The sequence below is a fragment of the Rhopalosiphum maidis genome, chromosome 1, assembly GCF_003676215.2.
Source record: "Rhopalosiphum maidis isolate BTI-1 chromosome 1, ASM367621v3, whole genome shotgun sequence".
Classification (NCBI taxonomy): domain Eukaryota; kingdom Metazoa; phylum Arthropoda; class Insecta; order Hemiptera; family Aphididae; genus Rhopalosiphum; species Rhopalosiphum maidis.
In genome coordinates this window covers 20265796-20289274 of record NC_040877.1, presented here as the reverse complement: position 1 = coordinate 20289274, position 23479 = coordinate 20265796, and the positions used below count along the sequence as shown (strand labels likewise).

Sequence of the window (23479 nt, the reverse complement as noted above, 5' to 3'; positions counted from 1 at the left end):
GGTAGGCTTAATATTTTTGTTGGACAATACATTTATTTATTTTTAATAAAATAGAGAAAAGCGATAATACTGGTCTATCAAACTGTCTGTGTTCCTTGACTTTTTATCTCACTTTTCCAGCTACACCCCGTGTTTTTGGTTATAATGAAAAAAAATAGGTTGTTCAAACAATCGGTCAAAACGAACAAATCAAAAGACTCAGAATCTATGTGGTGGACATCAATCAAACATTTTTTTTTCCATCATGGCTCCGGTTCATATATCGGTCGAAAAAACATTAGGGCAAGCCGCCCCTTCGACTGCAAAAGGGTAAACAAAGTGATCCAAATTTAATAGGAGCTGGATGACGAATGACTTACAAATAACTTCACTAATGGTGTTGTAGGTCATCATATTCTAGACATAAGTTCACTCGATATTTGTCATTTCTAAAATGTTGGATTCTAAATCTCTTTACACACATAAAATGTGTGTTTTTAGTTTATATACTTTGTACTATTTGATTAATAACTGATGTATAATAAAATTGTAACATTCATTAACATCATTAATTAATTAACTTAATAAATTCATATATTTATACATTTTATGCACTTTTCCTAGATATAAGACTGGTGAATTCGATACAGAATACAATTAAATATGAAAATTATGTTATAAAATTGTTTAAGCTAAAGGATCAGTTCTTTTTTGTTCAATTTCCGTGATTAATAAATTAATTTAAGCTTGTTTATTGATTTAATTTTTCTAATTATATTGTATATTCTATGTTAAACTTAATTACATTGTAATGACTAAAAAATAAACTAAAATTAAGTTACATTAATAGTCTATTCAATATTTTAATAAACATAAATTTACTATTCTTCCACGTCAGCTATTTAAGCCAAAATGTGATGAAATTATTTATCGTCCATATTTTTTTCTATAATTTACATTTTGTTTATGGTATACACATTATTACAGCCAAAATTTATAATAATTTAGTGAAAAAACTTTACATTTGATTTGACATTAGTAATTGTTTTCCATCTTTATATATATTATAGTATTTCTATGGTAGTAAAATAATTTACAAACAATACTTTAAAGAATGATACACAAAAGACCAAGTATATGAAAATAAAATATGCTTTGAGATCAAAATAATTATTTGTCAGTCGTGCGAGTTTATAACATTTTATTTACAAATAAATGGAATTAATACAATATGATTCTAAACTTACGTACTGTTTTTTTGTTACAAAACTTAAATCTAGGCCTGTATAATTGTATTTCGGTATTTAATTATAACAAGAAACATGTCGTATAGCTTTAATAATTTGAAATACGTCTTAATTGTCAAAAGCGAATCATACCTACTAATGATTTTTGTCAAAAGAAAAAAAAACACTACAAAATTATATTATAATAAACACACACACACACACACACTGTAGAATTTCATAACAAGGGATGATTTCATTGAGTTTCATAATCTAATTTTTGCAGAGTAGATCGAGGTTAAAAAAAAAGAAGTGGCTTTGTCGGCTGAAAGGTCATACCGAAAAGAGTCGTATTACTTTATTAGCATTTCGTTGTTTCTTGTGGGGTTGAAAATTAATGGAATTTTCCTTTTAGGGACTAAAAAGTAAAGACAAGGGAATCTATTTGACACGGCGTCATTGTGCAATGATGATCCAAAGTATCTTCAAAAAAGGAAAAAAAGAAAAAAAAAGAAAGGTAGTTTATATAATATTATATATCAAGGAAACCAGAAACAAGCTACTTTTCTACGACCACTGATATATTATATGTGTTTGTGGGTGTGTGTCTGTATATAAAAACCAATTTGCTAAAAACCCTTGATTTGTCACGATTTTAATGGAATAAAAAATCCTAAGGTCCGGAAAATATACGCACACAAAACGCAGATAAACAGATGGTATCTGCAGTGGATCGTAAGACGGTTTTAGCTAATGGAACAAGTCAGACCAAACCCAAAAGAAATAGGGTTAATTCAATTGGAGAGAATGCACTGCTTATATATCTATATATATATTATATTAGATGTGTGGGTATAATGTGTAGTTTCAATGCTATATTTTCTTATCAATAAGGGAAATATCGTAGAATTATTATATTAAATTCATTTAAGGCGTATTATTTTTAAGGCACTGCGATGCTCACGATTATTCGTACGGTAATTGATGTGGTATACATGCATATTATACACGACTGATAATAAAATAATATCTATGGGGAAACGACGAAACCGTTATTAATTATTGCGTTATATGAACGCACGATACGGCAAATACAATTTATATAAGTATTTTATACTAGAGGAACTGGTATCCAAAAACTTCTGACAAACAAATATTATACTGAATAACGCTTTTTATGTTTATTGATGATAACTTTTATCAACAAAACCGACGACCATAATTGATCCCAGAAAAACGATAGTAAGACGCAAAGTAAAACACATAAAATAATTTTACTTAAATATAAATATGTATGCGAAACACTAGTAAACACACACACACATTATTGAACCTATTTGAAGTATTTGTAAATACAGTATAATATAATAATAATTATTGAATAAATTAGTTACACAATACGCATTGAAACAGTCTTAAATTATACCATTTTAATATCATATAAAATTATACTTATTTTCAAAGTACAGTTTACGTTTAGTCTTGAAAAAACAATATTTCAGGTTTCTAATAATAATATAGATATATAATCCCTCTTTTTTAATTCCATTTTCTTCTACAAATTGTTTAGCTAACTAGCTAACTTCCCTATTAACCGTCTTATGCGAAGAGCCCACCTTCGATTATTCTTAAAATCTGTTCAACTGGGTTATTGTTAATAATTTTTAAAACATTTTTGTTATTTTTGTTATCGATAGATTTATAATTTTTAACTTTTATCATTTATATTTATTTCTTCGTCATCTATATTACGTATCTCATTTGTTTTGGGTCTAGGCCGCTGTACTTACTAAAAATAAAATACAATATGTATAGAGATATACAACTAATAATATTATTAACCGCATGTTTAAGAATTTTTTTTTTTTTTATAAAAAAAACAATATATTTATATTATATTTAAAACAATTAGCTGTACCGTGTCTAACTGCTACAGCATATGATTTTATTTTTTACAATTGTATAATTATATTAAAAGTTTTCCGATGCTACATATTATAATATGGTACAATGGAATAGTTTTGTTAAATGTAGCTTTAGAAACTATTTGTTCGCAATAATATTTCACAGTTGATTTATGTACAACGATAAGTGCTAAGGTACTTGGATAACATTTTAATAGCTTTAGATCTATACATTGGTAAATAAGCCATATTCATAGTTCCTAAATTTTTAATGACAAATTATGTATCGTTGGGCTGGAATTATTCAAAACTGAGGCAGACTTTATGCATCATGGAATATTATATACTTATAGTGCTCTGCATATAATTATAGTTGTTAAATTTAATCAGTTAACGTTGACTGACAGCGAGAGTGAGTGATAAAAAATTACAATTGAAGTGTTGTTCTAACAACGTTCTGTAAATGTTGTACGCTCGTAGAAAAATTAGTAAAAACAATCAAATTAAGCGCATTGCGTAGGTACAATATAGGTGCATTTATTTATTTTTTTATCAAATATTCATAATTAGTAAAAAAACAAAATGGTTAATTAAATTAGTCATAATATTACCTTGTCTATTTTAATCCACATAACATTTTACATACTTCTTTCTTTTTTTTTACCAACCTTTCATTAAACAAAATAACAATTTTAGGCCCACGTTTTTAATATAATTGTAACTGAATATTTTAACATTTTCGTTATACAAAATATACAAGTGAGAAAAATACATAAAAGTACAATATTCATTCTAATAGTATATTAAAGAAACCCAATATGTATAGTTGATATTAATCGTTTTTGTTATTTTTAAATTAGTTAGGTATATAGTTAGCACAGTTCTTAAATGTGTGTATTAAAGCATGTCGAGTCACCCTTGGTACATTTTATGCACTGAATTAATCTATATAAATTCAATATCGATATTATAATTATTAAAATGTATAATATTCGAGTTTACTGACAATATAGCTCATTTAGTCTATGTCAATGATACTTGGGATAAGTTAAAAGAAACTGTCGAAATTGACCTACGATGTATCTATGAGTGAAAGGGAAAAAATATGTTATCGCTTAATAGATCAGTGTGCATGCCAACAATAATTATAGACACGGCTTACTATTGGATAGTTTTGACAGGTTATTGGACAGGTTAATTAAAATTGTATTACCATCAGAAAATATAGAAGTGATAATATTATATTTCAATATAAAATAATCAGAACCTAATATACATAATATTAAAATAAAATAAGAGAGTTGGCTGTTATATTTTACAAAATTATTTTATTAAATAAATCAATTATATTTAAATAAGTATAGATGGCATTATGTAATCGAATACTATAGTATAGCATATGGAATAGCGTGCTAGGGAGGCATAAATAGAACAGATATTTCTACTGTAAGTAAATATCATTCAAAAACACATTATAAAAGTAGTGTACTCCTTTCCGTCAACCTACGCAACGGATGAGTTATTTTAGCAACAAATACTACGTTTATTTATACATTTTGTATTTAACAGGATTTAATAAAGTCCACAAAAAGGCACATTTACTTAATGTTAAATAAATAGTAGTAAATATAAATCAGTAAAGCACATAAAACTGCTTTGTACAACACTAAATATGGGTATCTAGTTCAATGACTCCCCCTCATTATACGGATATAACAATATTTAATAAATCGGAGAACTATGTAAAGGTTCTAATAAAAAATGACGTGAAATGCATTTCTCTATCCTTTTATAAATAAAAACCAAATAATATTAGGTCACAGAGTTATTTTTATCCACTAAAGCGTAGAGCAAAGTTCACGAATAATAAGAATTATGTCCTTAGCCAATAACTTACCATTATTCACTCCTACCAAGACCACATTAATTTTTGTTTGCAATAGGTAATTAATAATATTGTCATATACGATTTAGTTGACCATATACATTATAAATATATATAATATGTAACAAATTCGAATGGCATAAATTCATATAAATAAATAAATAAATTGATCTCATGGTAAAACAAATTAAATGTATCTGAAAACAAAGAAAATCCGTTTAGATCAATTGATATTCTACATGTTCACTCGTATTAGTATAATTTACTCTGTTATTATGTTAATGAATAATATTGAATACAAAATAAAATTACATCATAAATTAAACTATTAAATTATTAAGACTTTGCTTACTGTCATGACTTGGTACTAGTACGTTTATGTTGTCTTTGATGCTATAACTATATTATAAGTGTTATTGTATATTATAAACACATCAATGTGAAGTGTACCTAATACCTATTGAAATCAAATTAATTTTAAATTACGAATAATTATTCTATCCGTGTAATTAATGACATTTATAGAAAAATATATAAATAATAATATGTTATTATTATCATTTTATGGCGTTCGTCGAGCAAGTCTCGAAGCTCTCAAATGTTATTTGGGTTCGTGTTTATTTGCATCACAACCAATTTAGTTTTGACATAGTCACGTATAAATTGGATGTTGAGACTTGCATAATCATACTCTGTGACAGCGGCAAAAATACAAATCATGTTGATAGGTGTTCAATACATTTTCTATTTTAATTATTTAGGTACATATATTATATTCAGTATAGTCAACAGATCCACTAAAACAATAGTAAATAATAATAGAATAAATAAATTAACTTGCATGTTTTGTACAGAAATTCACGTTCAAACGGGTCTGATCATTAATAACTAAAAGTGCGTATATAATTCTTGAAAATTCTAAATCGATAATATAATATGATTAAGTTTAAAACAAATACATTAATCCAAACGATATTATCATCCGATATCGTAATACTCTGTGTAATATTAAAATTTGTCTATCTTTGATTCATTTATAATCACTATCCAACGATTAATAATAATAAAATTTCACAAAAAACTAACACAATTTATAACGAATATTTGTGCAAAGTTATCTTATTATTTGATTAACTATCAAATGGTTCAGCATACTTCAGTTGTTTTAAATTAAAAAGTGTAACAAATAATAATGGTATGTATATATCTGTCATAGATATATATTAATTAATATAATTGAAAAATTTAATGGTAGATTACTTTACAGTTAACACTCGTGTAGAAAATAATGAATTTGTTGAAAATATATTTTTTATAAATTATTTGAAATATTTAATGACCTAATAGGCATGTTGTGATTTTGCTACTTTTTTTTTTTTCATTGTTTTAATTACCCGTTCAAAAATCAATTCATACTTTATAACTCTATATTTTAATGAAAACATTTCAATTTAAATAATCAAATCGAAAATGAATACCTTAATTTAAAGAAGTAAATAACATAAAAATGTGATAAATTTTATTTTTTAAATATTGTTTGTAATGGTATAGGTACAATTATTTACAAATAATAAATTATTAACCATTTTAAGTGTATTTTATTATTCATTTAAATATATTTTTTTTAAATTTAATTTCATGCTCATGATATTTAAAATTATAATAAGAATTTCCTACTAACGCATTATATTATAATAATTGAGTCTATATATATGTAATTATAAGTCATATATATTAATATTATTTTATATATACACATTTATATAATTATATAACAAACGATTATTCTTTATTTATAGTTCATATCTACTGCATAGATACTCGTACAGTATTTAAAATAAATATAAAATATACATATATAGTTATATTACAATAATTAAGGAGGTGTGTGTAATCGTTTATGCAAAATGTAAAATAATGAAATACGATATTTATTGAAACAAACAAAACATTGATAATAAATTTAATTTCCCTTTTCGTAAATCGAGTTTAAAAACAGTCTTAACTTTTAAGAAACGTTGAGTCTATTTTCATTGAACTAAATTAAATCAAATAATTAAACTTTAAAACTGTTATTAAGTACAGTAAATACAATAATTATTATTAAAAACATGGTATCGTTTTACATATAATATTTATTGTTTTTCTCGGAGCCAAATCCTATCGGTGCATTCAAATTACGATATAACGTCTATTAAGCATTCAAAATGTTATGGATTGGCTGCATTTTGTCCGCACCAGGTCTTAACGTGATCCTCTCACAAATATTGTTCTTGAATAGTTGAAAACAATATTATGATGAAATATATAAAACGCCCGCAAAAGTGGTATTCGAATACCATTGTCACTCAGGGCTTAGGTCCTTTTGTTTCGATGACTTACGTTATTTTTAAGTTTTGCCCTACTGAATTAATCCATGAGTGAACAACCTTAGATACAACCTGTTCTATGAAAATTTTGAATTTCGAGTTTCCGTTGAATACATAGTCCGTAAAGTCAAGATCAAATAAATAAACTGTAATTGTTAGTCGTTTTCTTTTTATTTCAAACAAAATCTTTGATTTAGCACACCTCATTATTTCGTAAAGAGACACGATAGGTAAACGGTTTTCTAGGGCTCGAATCGTGAAATTGTGTTAATTAGTGTTTCCTGGAATTTCACTTACAAGAACGGTCACCAGATACCCGTTTATTTTCTAAAGGCTTAGTTAATTGTTTACATCGGCTTTAATACCTAACTAAGTTCCTTATAAAGAGCCATTAGTTTTGAAATCTCAACAGTGAAGGATTTTCTTTAAATTGATCTGAGTCTCAGAAGGTCAATTTTAGATGTTTCAATAAGATATAAGACAGTAGATAGACTAAAATAAGCTTCTTGTTAGTTTATAGGCACACACAATTAGTAAATGTTGAAGTTAACTAACCAAGACTTATAAATAGTCAATTGAAATATTACGAATAATAAATATGCCGTAATAATAATAATAATAATATAAATGCAACTATTGCATATAAACGAACATACAATAATCATAACCTACTCGTTACTATGCATTAAAATAGTTATTACATTTTTTGTAAAAAAAAAAAAAAAAAATACATAATAACATAATACATAATTCTTATGTGAATAATATTATTAACGGAACAATTGAATTATCAACGGAGGCGTGTAGCTAGTTCTGAGAATAATGAGTGGAATCGATCTATATTATTCAATTCATTTGCTATAGACATTGGGGATGAAATATTACGCATATGGTTTCCTTGATATGCAATTAAACATATTATTGTCTTTTGAATTTCATATGCTAATATTTTATGGGTGTATAAAACAATTTATTATTGTAATAAAGCAAAGATCTCGCGCAGCAGTGATTTGAAGTTTTCGGCTTCTTAAACTTGTCAAAGTGTCTTTCATTGAGCTGATTCAAACCGTGGAAACCCAGATAAATTCCCGACAACAGATTAAAATATATTGTATACCTACTTTCAAACTTGTGTATCAACTGATTGTCTACACATATACGCAGACAAAAAAAAAAAAAAACATATTGCTACCGGTATTGTCTCCTGTACATCATTTCAACAATAGAACACCAAAGTACACTATTGTTCGTAATGCAGTAAACTAGATGTACAATCAGTTAATAGATATCACTTTTAATCACACCATGTGGCGTGCGTGATAATATCAACATCGAAAGTCGAACAACGTTATTTCCACTTCGGAAAAAATTCGACATAGGATTTTCTCCTCGATATACTAAAATAATAGACCTATCTGCCAGATTAGTGCGAACGCCATATTGCCGTATTTCATCGCTGAGAACCACATTATGAGAGTACATTTTCTAAGCTCCGTTACCACAGCACTGCCATATTTGAAACTGAATATAAAAATTATCCAGTATTATGGAATTTATTTTGTACAGTTGTGTACACCTCCCCAAACACGAGAAAACGCTATTTCCCCGTTCCGTGCTGCGGTAACGATACCGCAACACTGCCAATGACCAATTTTTATCAAATCGAAATATAATTCATGTGTACTTTATTTTGTACAATTTCGTATATAATACTGGATAATTTTTATATTCAATTTCAAACATGGCAGTTTTGGAGTAACGGACCTCATTTTCTAGCGCGCTTTTAAAGGTTAGTATAGTACTACACCACTATAGACAGGCTACTATTCCATCAAGACTATATTGCGCGGTCGTAGACTTTGGCACAGTGACATCGCCGCGAGTCATACACAGTTCCAGTGGAGTTAGAGTATATTATTATTTTCGTTATTTTATATTAAATAAATTGTCTAATATGCCGTTAGTTAAAAATGCAAGACGTGTTCTGTTTTTCGCCTATTTTTTTCGACAACAAAAAAGCCACTTTGAACGTGCAACGTCGTTTAAATAATTATTGTGATAACAAATCAAAATGTCCTGCACTGCAATCACTACAACACGTTTTGAATCACATTAAAATAATGTACAATATCGTGTAATTTAAATTGCATATTATTTTATTATTATATGTTATAATAATTTTATTTTTAAACTATATGAATAATCCATTATTCTATTTTAAATTGAGCTTCAATGAATGTTTTACACTGACGACAAAGAAATATTCTACATCTCTATAAAATTATGAATTCAATTTAAATAACTTATTACATTAGATTTTTAAAATAAATGTAATATAAAATTGTTAAATACGTAATTATCAAAAGAAAAAAATGGTTAACTAATTCGATCAGCACAAATTATTTTAATTAACACGAGAACTTATATTTTTAAAATTATTTTCATTTTTTTTCTTCTTCTTCGTTTGCGCTCTTTAAAAAAAAAAAAATCACAAAAAAGACAATCTGTAGCTTGAAAAATTCAATATACATAGAATATGTCAAAAACAAGGATATTTGTACATTTGTGTCTCCTAAACCGTCGTAAACCATTCCTAGGAATGTCATTAAAATGGTTTATCGCTATCGAGTTTAAGATGTGTACATATAAAAAAAAAATGTTTTACCGTGAATGTTATATTATTCTGTACTGGAATCGTAAAAGTTCAAACATTTGTCTTACATCATTATGATACTTCAAAGTTCAAACGTGTATTACCGTCTATATCCTAGAATAAAAATGGCATTTGATGATTCTCAAGAAGTAGTCGTAAATGCAGTTCAACCAATAAATGTAATGAATTATTACTTGTATTGCTATGACTGAAAATAACAGCCGCTGAGCTGTGTTTGAGGACATACTATTAATAATTATTGTTTCATTCAAAACATTTATTTATCCATACTATTTAAATTTAAAATAAAGTTACACATCGGTTTGTATAATTTTTATATTTTAATTTGTGTATATTATTTCATACGAAAAGTATTCATACTGGCGTGTGTCTAAATATTCATATTTAACTTATTGACATTAAAACATTTCTAATGTATATTTATTGCCGAATTATTATTAAATCAAAAAGAAAAACATACGTTTTAATTTCAACTATAAAATTTGTAAATATATTTTTTTTTAAGTTTCAACTAATTCAAACTATACTTCGTACAGAATAATAATCGGTCAAACATGCAAAATATGCATTTATTAAAAAAGAAAGTAACAACAAAACTTAAATTTTATTAGCATAATAATTCAACAACTACGAAAAAAAAATAGTTAATCCATGTAGTTTTATGTTTTTAAAATATTAAAATTAACCATACAATATTTAAATAGTGTGCAGTAAATTAGTAGTTGAACTAACTATATAACAAATGTTAAAAAAAAAAAAAAGTGTTTTGATATTTTTACTAATAATAATTATAGGGCTTTCGTCTTTTATGTATAAAAACATTTTATCTTATAACAAAGTCAGTTTCACGACTGAAAATCTGACTAAATACATGAAATACATGACCGTTAATTCTTTTTTAAATTTAAATACATTTTCAAATTTTTTTATTTAATTTTATACTTAGTTCAAGTTAATTCTTAGTCATGCTTTTTTTCGCTTTTCTCAAACAGTATTATCATTATTTTGCTATTTATTGTGCTTTAAAATCTGAGTTCTAGTTATGATTATAGGTGCTGGCTGTTCCAAACATTTTTAGTTAATATTAATTAACAATTAAGTAAGAGAGCATTTCAGAGATTGCCGTATTGATTTAAAGCTGAAGAACACATTTGTCGCCAAGTGGATTTCACGCCAAAATTTGTTATCTCGGTGTCTCTTATAATTCGTAACGTAGAAAAATGACTGTTTTATATTAAAAACATTGATTGTAATCTCCGAGGGCTTATATTATAATTAATATTCAGCTATATTGATCTGAATACGCAATTTAAAGATAAAAACATTATTTATTACATTTTACGTTGTAGGTAACTTAATATAACTGTATATTTGGTTAGTCTTATTACTATATACATGATTTTATATTTTAAATTTATTAAAAAATATAATTTCTAAAAATAATCTCATAATTTGAATATGTTCTACAATAATTTCATTGAATTATTTTATAATTATATAATTATTATAATAATTATGACACAGTCTATATTTTTGATATTTTGGTAATTTTGTTCGTGGTTGAAACTAAAAATGGATTATTTGACAAAATATTCTTGAAATACATTAAAAATACGAATTAAGTAGGTACTATATAGTGTGTTCATGCTAAAAAGTACAATATAATGTATGATATAAGGTTTATTGTGCATAGAATATAATACATATATATATAAATATATTTGTCTTATGCCTATAAAAAAACACTAAAAGTCAAGACCATTGTGGATTTTAGCGGGTTACATATATAATGCATTAACTTTATTTGGTTATATTTTTTTTTTAATACATTAAAAAAGCAGCAACAATATCTAACAAATATAAATATCAATATCAAAAGATTTAATAAAATATAGTATATAAACATTTTTGATGTATAATATATTATAATGAAAATATTAAAAAAAAAAACAAATTTTTTCAAATAATGAATAATTTACATAATTTTTATTTAATATAATAAATATTATCATACATTTTTATTTAGAATACAAATATTTATATTTTAAAAATATTCATTGAGAAATTTTGTATTCTCAAAAAAATTGTTATTTTCGGGAAGAAATTAATATTTTTTTTTTTTTAGCAATAATTAGCGCTTTAAATTCTTGTTGTCGTCAAAAAAATGAAAAATGTAAGGAATAAGAAAAACAAACAATTTAAAATCATGTCATAATATATTTTTAGAGACGTTAATAGGTTTTGAAATAATAAGTGACTTGCGTTAAATTGATCAACCGGTACGTATGCGCAATACCTGCCTATTTGCTTACTATGGGAATCAACTTACCCATCCAAAAAATGTATAACAATGGAGTGAGATAAAAATCGTTCACATAATAATAAAACTTAATGAATATTTTTATAGTATCATTTTTTTTTTCATATCATAATGGATTTATTGACATCGAAAACAACTTATGATTTCAGATATAATAATGTAGACGAAGACGAAGGTATTTAACGAAGAACACGTAACGAGTATTTAATGATACCTACTGTTTGAGTCACGAATACTGACGACAAGCGTAACATATTAATCTTATAAAAATATAAAATGTTGTTATAATAATATTACGTCGCGTGTTTTACTTTTTAGACTCTGATATCAAATTGAAGAATGTATAGGTTTTACGATGATTTTTATCTTCGTTTCATTTATTATATATTTCCTTAAACCTATTTGGACGACAGCAAAAACGCTGATTACAATTTATGTGATTTGTTACTCAAATGTGGATGTTTTTCGATTTTCTTACTATCAGCTTTACTGAGCGTATTATAAACTACTAATAGTCACTGATAGTAGAGAACTAACCCCAAACGTAATTCTATGCGACTTACAACTAAATCGTTTTTTACTGCAATGATTTATTGAAGCTGTCTAATTTCAATAATACTATTTTTTTGTTATATAATTATAGCTTATATTATATTCATTAGAATAAAATCAGTGACATGGATTGGTTTTAGTAATTAAGACTTAGTTAGATGTAATTAAAAATAACTGTATTCACAATCACTGATTATCACCTAATATGAAGGTTTATTTTATGGAATATAAATATTTTCGTTTAATAAAATACATGTCTTTAATTCAAGCTTCATATTCGATTTGTATTAATATTTTCAATTTATTTAACAACTGTAAAATTTGTAATTTAATGTATGGTAAATCAAATTAATCATAAATTCAATAACCATTATAATTTAATAACGGTACCTATGACTTTATAAATATTATTAAGCTCGTTTCCACAAAATATTTCAGTAGTTTTATTCCAGGTTAAATAGTATGAAAAATATACATTCATATGCACATTTTTTTTTTTTTTTTTTAATAGGTTTAAACTCGAGACAAATAAAATATCTAATTGAACGTATAATAATCATAACAGCCATTCAGTTATAAACGATTATTTTAAATTATAAGTCTTTTAAGTCTCAATGACCGAGTATATGGAATAAAATAAAAGATAAGATAGGTAATGAAATAACAAATATAACTCTTTACGGCGCTTGCAGGTAAAATATTAAACAAAAAGTATTTAGAACACTTACCGTTAAATTAAGCTATATTTAAATACTATAATAATATAATTATGTCGAATAAAAATAAACTGTTATTATTATTTCGTTCCAGTAATTTCTATGAGAAACTCCGTTAAATACGTTCCGAAGTTTTCAGTCCCTTATTTTGAGACATATTAAAGCCGCGCGTGAATTTTGCGAATATCCGTTTTCGGCATAAACTTAACGGCGTATCGTTTGCGCGCAAACAACGCGATTTCCGCTGTTAAATACACTCAACAGACTGCGTAATACAAAAAATAATAATAATAACAGAAAAAAGACACACAATAAAAAATAATAATAAGAAAAAGAAGCGATCGACATTAAAAATGCAAATGATAATAATGCCATACCCGAAAACGCGTATATTACGCCGGAATGGGAGCACACTCGTCTCAAAGTAACGCGGTATAAAGTTTTAAAAGCATTGAGGAGTAAATAAATGTTTCGACCTCGTGTACGAGTATGTGGCGAATTCAAAAGCGTTGTATGCAAATGTGTTCATTTCCGTGAACCAGAAAAAAAAATGATCATTCCGAGCAGGTAATACGTATACAGTTATATTGTAATAATAGTCGTACGCGATATCACTGTATATGCCACAATAATAACACCGGTGTCACATAGCACAATGTCGTGTATTTTAATAAAATATATTGTATCGTATCACGTCCGCATTAACTATCGATTTTCGGTACACACGGCGTAGTCACATCTCTGCTACCTATGCCTATAACCGTTAAAGTATATAAAATTAAGGTGTATTACATGAGTGTATGTGTGTTTATTTCCACCATCCGTTTGGGCTGAATTGTCTAGCTCAACAGCGCGAACAACGCGCCTAACCCGATTGTGAGCCATTCCGTTCCACGCCGAAAAGCCTTTTTTACTCTCCGAGTCCTATAGTGTACCATTGCAAGCAATTAGTCGATGTCTTAAAGCGAGACGCTGTGATATTCATGTCAAAATGCCTAGTTCGAATTTAAACGACATGCGCCGAGTAATATTCGAAAACGCAAAATGTGTAAGTCCAGTGTCCACGCGATTTCAAAATAATCGAATCAATGGAATTAAAATATGATTATTGTTATAATTAATAGGCTTATGTACGGCGAAATATTCGTGATATTATATATCCTAAATGTCAACAACTCCGCCAATTTGTATAATATCATTATTTATTTGAAATAATTTATGAAAATGTAAAATACATTCATTTGATTATCCCAAACTACAATCGTTTTATTTAATATTCACAGCGTCACCATCTCCGATATTTATATATATATATATATATATATCATTGTAATAATATGTAACAAAAGCCCGTTCCTCCAGTGGAAAAGTAAGTTGAATTTTTTTTATTTACTAAAATTATACAGGCCATGCAATTTGGACGTTCCGATTCGTGTTTTTTCTTTTTTTTTTTTGGCCTGCAATTCACCGCCGTAGCTGACGGACGTAAACGCTTAAACATCATATTATTATTATTATTACGTACGGCGAACGGTGTAACGGCGATATCGCGTGACGTATTAAGGAATAGGAGACTGCAGGCGGGACTGCCGATTTGCTCGAAGTTTTTTGGAAAATTTAAAAACGCTTTTGGAGTTGTGCAAACGTCTCACGTAAAACGTAAACATGTATTAAAACCGTAATTCGCACATGAAAAGGTTAAAGTCTAAAATATATTTTTATACCCGCGCGGCATTAGCATAAAAAAAAAAAAAAACTTACGAGGGATCCTAGTTAAGCCTCCCATTTATAACAAATTATCAGCCTCCCCCCCCCGTGCACCCCTCTCACAAAAGCGAAATCCCGCAGACTACGACGCCGCCGTCGGTGTGCCGCCGATATATATATTTTAATAACAATAGTAATAATAATAACTAGGTACATTACATTCGATTCGACAGTAATAATTATTCCGGTATCTCGGTGATTCCGGCGCGGAACGCATCATTCGGAACGAATCATTAAATATAATATAATATAGTATATTGGATTATTACGTCCACCCCCGGCGCCGTCACTGTGGAATTTCCTCGGAATTCTGGGTTGGTTCATTATTATTATTATTATTATGATTATCGATACGGCGACGTATTATGGGGGACGATGTCAACGTGCCGTAACCGCTCCGCCGCACGATACGCGCCGTCGTCGTACCGAACACGATATTCGTCTAGACGCGTCGATGTTCTTCTTATCTGACTGAGGGTAAAAAATACGTCACGGTCGTAAAAAAGCAAAACACAATAACATTAATAACACGCGCGCGCGCACACAAATGATACGACAATAATATTATATTATTATCGGGTCTCGGAGACGCCATCGCCATTTGGTGGGTTAGCGCCAAGATAGGAGATAACGCAACCCTCACGGCAAACCGAAACACCCGAACGTATTTATAAAAGCCAAACGCGTACGTTCCGCACACCTAGTGATTTGCCGGACATCCACCATGAACCACTATTATTGGGCATCGTCGTTGTTGTTGCTCTTCGCCGTCGTGCAGTATTCGGATGCGTTCAAGATACCAGGTACCGGAATTACGTTATTAAAAAATAATTGTTTTACCGAAGTATGTCTTATAGCGGTCACCGCTGGTCAAATAATAATACCCCTGACAACAATATCTCGATACGAATAATTTAGTATAATAATATGTTAAAATATGGAATTTAGCGGTAGTGTAGTATGTCGCGCGATATATTAATCATTCCATTCCATTTCATAGTTTGAACTTTAAAACTAATATCAGTGAAATTCATCAATATTATAATATTATGACAATTATTAACTATCGAACGTAACTACGAAACTATATAATGATCCCTTTACGACTGAGTTAAAATAAGATTAATGATTTTAAAATCAATTCAATAATAATGTTATAAAATGTAACTTGATACTAGTATGCAATAAAAAAAGTGAGATTATTGATTTAATTAATTAATTTTAAATATTATAAAAAAAATTGTTGTACCAATTAATAAATTTATCGGGAACAAGCAATACAATATATCGTTAGCATTTAAGACACTTTTTAATATATAAAACTGTATGTCAATTAATATAAATCAATATTATAACTGATTCAAAATTAAATTTTTGGTGTGCACAAAATAATCACTAGAAAAAAAAGTTTTATACAATTTTAATACCAAAATTAATTTTTTTTAATGACAGTTTAATTAACTTTTTAACGACTTGCTTTCGGAAAATTAATTTGTAGTTGCATCACAATGGCTCAACAAAAAAAAAAAAAAAAACTTTATACAGAGCTGAGAGGGTTTGAACCTAAATTCCAGTTTGTATAAAATAATAATTTATTATTATACGCTATTCAGGTTTATTATTTTATAATTTAATCGAGTTTCAATGAAAATAACTGTTGACAAATGTTATTATAGTTATAAGTTAACAGAAGCCTTGTGTATTATTAAAGTTCAACTGTGAATACAATTACTTTTTTTCTTAAATAATATAACATAATAAATATCTCATTTATTGGATTATTAAATTGGATAACAAATATATTTATATTGTCATATAATAATTATAAATTTCTTCTGTGATAAAAAATAAATAAAAAAATATTATCTTTACCAATACGTTATACAAATGCTATCGTCAAAATATTATATAATATAGACAAAAATACAGAGGAATTCATCAAGCATGCTAGGCCAATTTTTACTAATAATAAAAAAATAAATATTAAAAACAGTATTTTAGTTATTTAGAACTTTTGAAGTATACCTAACGTATTTCAATAAATTCATATTTTAACACTGTTAATAAAAAAAAAAAAATTATAATTAGATATCTTTTTATTAGTTACTGTTACCTATATAGGTGCTTCCTATAATTATATACTAACATCTAAATAAGCCAAGTAGTTTTTAAATTGTGAAATTCCAGGAACTATATTATAATATTAAGCTATATGGATCATAATTAAAGGTTAATAATATAATATATAGAAACTAATAACTATATTAATTAAGTATCTACCTAATCATTTTTAAAATTAAATAATTCATGACAATAGATTGAGTATATATAGTATGATAAAATTAACGAATATTAATAAATACTATTTTCTTATTTTACAAAATCATGATTGAGGACTACAATAATATTAACTGATCATTATGAACTGGAAACAAAAGAAATTTAATTTTTTTTGGATAAATTGACATTTTTGAAAAAAATCATTTGCCAAACAATTTACATTACAAATTAAGGATGCCATAAATAACGTTGTTAATTAAAGGCATAGATTTTTTATTAACAATATAAACAATATAAAGGTGAATGGTGATACACAATGTAATTTTTTTTATTTATTTAATTTTAACTATCCTTAATTTTTATAAATAATTGAGTTACACTTATTTAAATTAAATTATTTTATTAATAATTTCTTGTTTGTCAGATTTATTTTTACTGGCACCAAAGTGCACGGCAACAGCTAGTATATCATAAAATCCTATTCAATACGATTTATAAAACATGACATGATGAATGATATTTTAATCATATTGTCAACTTAAATCACTGAATTATGGCGTTCGTATCAAGTGTATTATAATATTTTGTTTTTAAAATCATACACGAAAATAAATATAATTTTGTATCGTGAAAAATCAAGGTCAGAGATAATAAAGGATATTTATGTAAGAAAACGTCAAACTGTATCATTTGGACACGTGTTTTGTGACTTAATAATTCGACGTGACGTTATTCTGTTCGGTGAAGCTTGAAATTTAGTAGGTACGCTGAATAAAAAAATGTTCAACTGACGCAAAATATTAAAAACACAAGTAAAAATAAAAAATAAAAATATGCACAATTCTAAACCGTGAACATTTTTACCCCTAACAGATATTCTCACATTAGACATTTTCTTACCTCTAAGTGAAAAACTATTGATCTAGCGATATTTTTATTAGACCTAAAATAATTACAGCACTCGATTTCAACGATTCTACCACTCGATAAATAAGCCGCAGTCTCACATTTCTGACTGTTTTTTTTAAACGCAATGTTATATTGACATTATGTCACTCGAAAAATAAACACATACATACTGGTACCGCGTGCATTATGTATCTTTTGTTCACTAATTATATTTGACTTGCGTATTTCAAGTAACGAACAAATGTCGTTTCTCTCATGTATTTACAATGATCCTTTAATATTGTTGTAATTTATCATACTCTCATCTCGCATTGTTCGCGTTTTCTATACTCTTCTGTAATTCGCATTTCGAATGGGGGCTCGCACGAAGAATTCGTAGGCTCACAAAAACGAATAATATTTTTTTGGTCGTACACATAGGGTGCCGTCGACTGTAGAAAATAAAATGGCTAATATTATTATGATTAATTATGGTTTTAGACCGGTATTTTATTATACTTGGCCGAAACCACTAAAATTATATCGTGTTAAAAGTACAAATACATCGCGTTCAACGGATTCTAAGACGATTGTAAATCCGCGAGTATCGTTTGATTTGTCGCGGGAAACACCGCTGTGAGCGATCAACTTGAACGTCATGAATCGTAACGCGTCGTTCGTGAACAATTGGTAATAATAATTTATAAATGAGCTTAGTATTTCGGGTGACACGACTTCAATGTCGATGCAGTGTTCTACAATATGTCGTTTCCCAAGCTCGAGGCTAGGTCACAGACTATGAATTATCAAATGTCAAAACTATGATTGTAACATTGTTGTTGCTATTGAATATGCGTTTGTTTACAAATCGGTATAATAGGTAAACGAGCGGCAGCCGATAACGCGCAAACGGAATGTATGGAAACCACCAAAAACACTAATGCGAACGACGTAATAATAATTAATATTAGAATTTCAAACGTCGTGTGAGCATAATTCGTTATTTTATTCGTTTGCGCAGTCAAAAATTGTTCCCCTGCCAAATCAGCTCATGTATCCGAAAGTCCGTGTGTTCAGTGGTGTGTTCACGACGGTGGCCGTTATACATCATAATATTATTATTATTGTTATTTTGACGTTAACACGATTTTTGTTTGCTCGTTTATTGTGATTATTTTTCTCGCCGCTCGATATTGTTGTCGTGGCCGTAGATACACGTATACTAGAGATGGCGAATCCACAACACAATTTTGAAAAACTCAAATATTTTTAGGCATCAGTTATATTAAACAAATAAAAAATCACGTTATGAAAATAAATAATTAACAAAAGGTAATGTACCTAAACTTAATTTTTTTTATATCGACTCATCAATCATATTATAATAGAATTATGATCATTTTTTCCTTGCAACATTGAATGTAATATATGTATAATATTTTTCGCGGTCGAAAAAAAAGGTATTTTTTGGCGCGTATAGCGCTCGATTAATAATTATTGTCAACACTGTGGGATACCACGTCTTTGCTCTGAGCGCGGGTTTGCACAAAAACAGCGTAACCGATTTTCTCTCGTCGTTTTGCAGGACTGTCGTCCGGCGGAAGCAATAACCGACCACCACCACCACCGGCCGGAAACAGGGCGTCCAATGTCGGCGGCGGCCACAGGGGACCGGAATCCGAGTACATGGGGCCGGTGTTCATAATCCGCGAGTTGGACAAAGACAAGGGCGAGTACGACGCGTTCGTGACGACCGGCGGCATACAGGAGGTGAGGCCGCCGCCGATGAGCGACCGGTCGCTGCCACCGCAGCAAGGCAAGCCGTCCGCGACCAGGGAAGACGAGGACGCCGAGCACTTCGGCGTACTGGTCACGCCCGAAACGGTCAAGCGGCTGGACCGCGACGAGAAGCTGAGGATGTCGTCCATCAACGTCACCATGGCCGTGCTCCTGTCGGCCGCCTCGTCGCGCATGCCCTGGCTGCTGGTCCTGCACCGCAAACAGTATCCGCACCTGTTCGAGTACCAACAACAGCAGCCCTCGCAGTCGCACCAGTACCTGCAGGCGCCACAGCCATCACAGCAGCAGCAACACCAACAGCAACAGCAACACCAGCAGCCACAGCAATACCAGCCACAGCAGCAGCAGTACCTCCAACCGGTGCAGTCGGACGCCGTGCAGACGGACGGCAGCATCCCCGCGGGCGTGCAGCATCCGCAGATCCCGCAGCGCCGTCGGTACCAGATGGACAGGCAGCGCCGGTCCATCCTGTACTCCGACGACAGCCGAGCGCCGCCGATGCCGTTCGAGCACCAGCTGCTGTCCACCATGTGCTACAACTTCGTTCGGGACTACTATTCGGCCGAACAGTCGCCGCCGAGGCTGCCCATCGCTCTGGCCGACTCCGCCGATTACGCGGACGACCGACGACAACCGGAATCGGAACCGTACGGCCGGTACCGGCAAGACGTCTACTTGGACGCCAACGCTTACGCGGCCGCGGCCACAGCCACCGGCCCTTCCGGTCGCGCACAAAAGTCGCAGCCGCCTCCTCCGCCGCCGCAGCCGTTCTCCTCGACCGTCCGACCGGAAGAGCAGCAGTCCGACGGCGTGGTCGTTGGCATGACGATCCCAAAACGCGTTTCCTAGACTCGTACCGACCACCGCGGCGCGGCGGCCCGTCGATATTTTACGATTTTCTCTTATTCCTCGTCGCCAGTAGTTTAGTTCATCACGGTGTTCCGGAACTTGCGTTCGGGCGTCTGTCCAGCACCGACCGCTGTGCATATTATCATCAGCTGTTATTCGCTTATTTTTTTCTATTTCATTTGTCGCGTTACCACTGATAACGCCATTACGCGTAATTATATCATCATAATAATATATTATTGTATAACGTGCGAATTATATTAATATCATGACTATATGCTATAAATAAAACTTTCTATATTATATAGTATGTAAATCGATAATGCTTTAGAATTGTTCACCCCGTCCCACTACACAAACTTGAGTCGATTGAAGTAAAAAAAAAAAAAAATAGCGAAATTATAAGTTTTGTGAATACCATTTTTCGGGGCGATCACTATCAATATTATTTATTACTGCCGTCAAATTCGTTATATTATCATGAAATATAGAGTGTTCTAAATGGCAAATATATAGGAAATTCGACAATGATATACATTTAACGAATATTTATAATATTAAACCAAATACGGACACTCCGGATAAATATATTGAAATAATTATAAATTTGTTTAAGTATCAATTCAAATTTCAACACTAACCGTTTGTCGGAGCCATAGAGGAATTCTAAAGTTAGGTTAATGGCTTAATGTCATGCAGACATTATGTCGTCATTACAGTGGTTTTAATAATTACCTAAATATTATAATATTTTTTTTATTTTTTATTAATTAATAATTATAATCAACATCAATACATATGCCTATTATGTCAATATCACCAATCTATAAGAATAAAGGTTTTTTTTTATTTCTTATATAAATTATAAAAGGAATGATTTGCTATTAAGTAATACATCTTGAAAAACATGTTCCATCGTTGTAATAGATATATATTATTTCTTTTACTTGAAATAAAATAAAAAATGTCCATGTTTAATTATTATAATATTTCGAAATTGAAAATATAAAAATTAAAATTCATAAATCATATTCTCAATAATATTGAATTAACTTTTCCATAAGTTCTATAAAAAGTTTTAACTATGCAATTTTACGAAGAGTCATCAATGGATAGCTTCTTCATTTAATTAATTGTTCATGTTTTCTTTCTTTTTTTTTCACATAGTCCATACTCTTATTGTGCCTACTGGTATAGTAGTACAGATTGTGTATAATAAACAAAAAATAAATAAATAAAACTATGAAATTTTAAATCAAAGTAGGGATTGGTCTAAGAGATAGTCTTATTAGTATTTAAAATTTAAACATACAACCAACACGAGTAAATTAAAATTCAATATAAGTGAGTTTAAATATAATATTATAAAGTAAATATGTTAGACAGTTAATTTTTTATTTGTTGGATGAACATTTACTACAGTTTGTATGAACGTATCGATATTCTACTTTCGAGATTATTTTCTTCTTCTTTAAAATGAAAGCTGCAGATTATACGAAAATAGGTCATTTAAAAATTACTATACTGTGGCATTAAGATAATATATAGTTTTCATAATTACTTGAAACATCGATCGCAAAGTTCAAGACCAGTAGTAAAAGTGTTGTTTAAATTATATAAACTGAAACATTTAAGTCAGCAAGAACTTCATTAATATTTCAATACATTTTTTTTTCATAATAATATTCATCTGAAATAGCATAAAATTATAATTTGTAACTAATAACTCATTGAATTAATTTAATTAAACTGTATAGCCAATACAGCTGGTTTTGATTTTGAGAAATGTTAAATAAATAATACTGTAGTTTATAAATAGCATATTAACTAAGATTTAAAGATTTTGTCAATATTGTTCTTGATTATACGAATTAACTTCTAGAGCGGTTAGTTTTATTTTTGAATTCTATTTAAACTATTTTTTTTTATCAAACAAAACATAACACTATTTAATATTAAATCTATATTGAGCATATACATATTAAAAAAAAAAAATTATGTATATACTCCTTTAATAATATTGAAAACATATTCATTTATTGAATTTGTCAAAAAATAGTATAAAGTAATAGTTTCATAGTTTTGCGGTATTTATTTCAATGACACATCTACATCAATATGATAGCATATGAACAGCATATTCGTTTCTATTATTATAGTAATTTAAAACATTTCATAGCGCTATGTTATGTCATACAACATTTTGTCATTAAAAAAATTCTTGATAACTAATTATTTAAAATTCTATCTAATTTTTAAAAGTAACTAAA

The 23479-nt window shown here is 29.0% G+C and overlaps 1 protein-coding gene across 1 annotated transcript; it reads left to right on the top strand.

Moving 5' to 3' along the window:
- The first annotated feature begins 16055 nt into the window (after positions 1-16055).
- On the top strand, positions 16056-21658 carry LOC113560334 (DNA N6-methyl adenine demethylase-like). The gene is made up of 2 exons (XM_026966140.1): positions 16056-16195; positions 20146-21658. The coding sequence occupies exons 1-2, from the start codon at positions 16117-16119 to the stop codon at positions 21207-21209; spliced, it is 1143 nt and encodes a 380-aa protein (XP_026821941.1). The 5' UTR covers positions 16056-16116; the 3' UTR covers positions 21210-21658.
- The last annotated feature ends 1821 nt before the right edge of the window (positions 21659-23479 follow it).

What these genes read in the sequence shown, in the direction of transcription:
- LOC113560334 (XM_026966140.1), top strand. Translation starts at nt 16,117, where the DNA reads ATGAACCACTATTATTGGGCATCGTCGTTGTTGTTGCTCTTCGCCGTC. An exon ending in GGATGCGTTCAAGATACCAG is followed by an intron (nt 16,196 to 20,145) that starts GTACCGGAATTA and finishes GTCGTTTTGCAG; the next exon opens with GACTGTCGTCCGGCGGAAGC.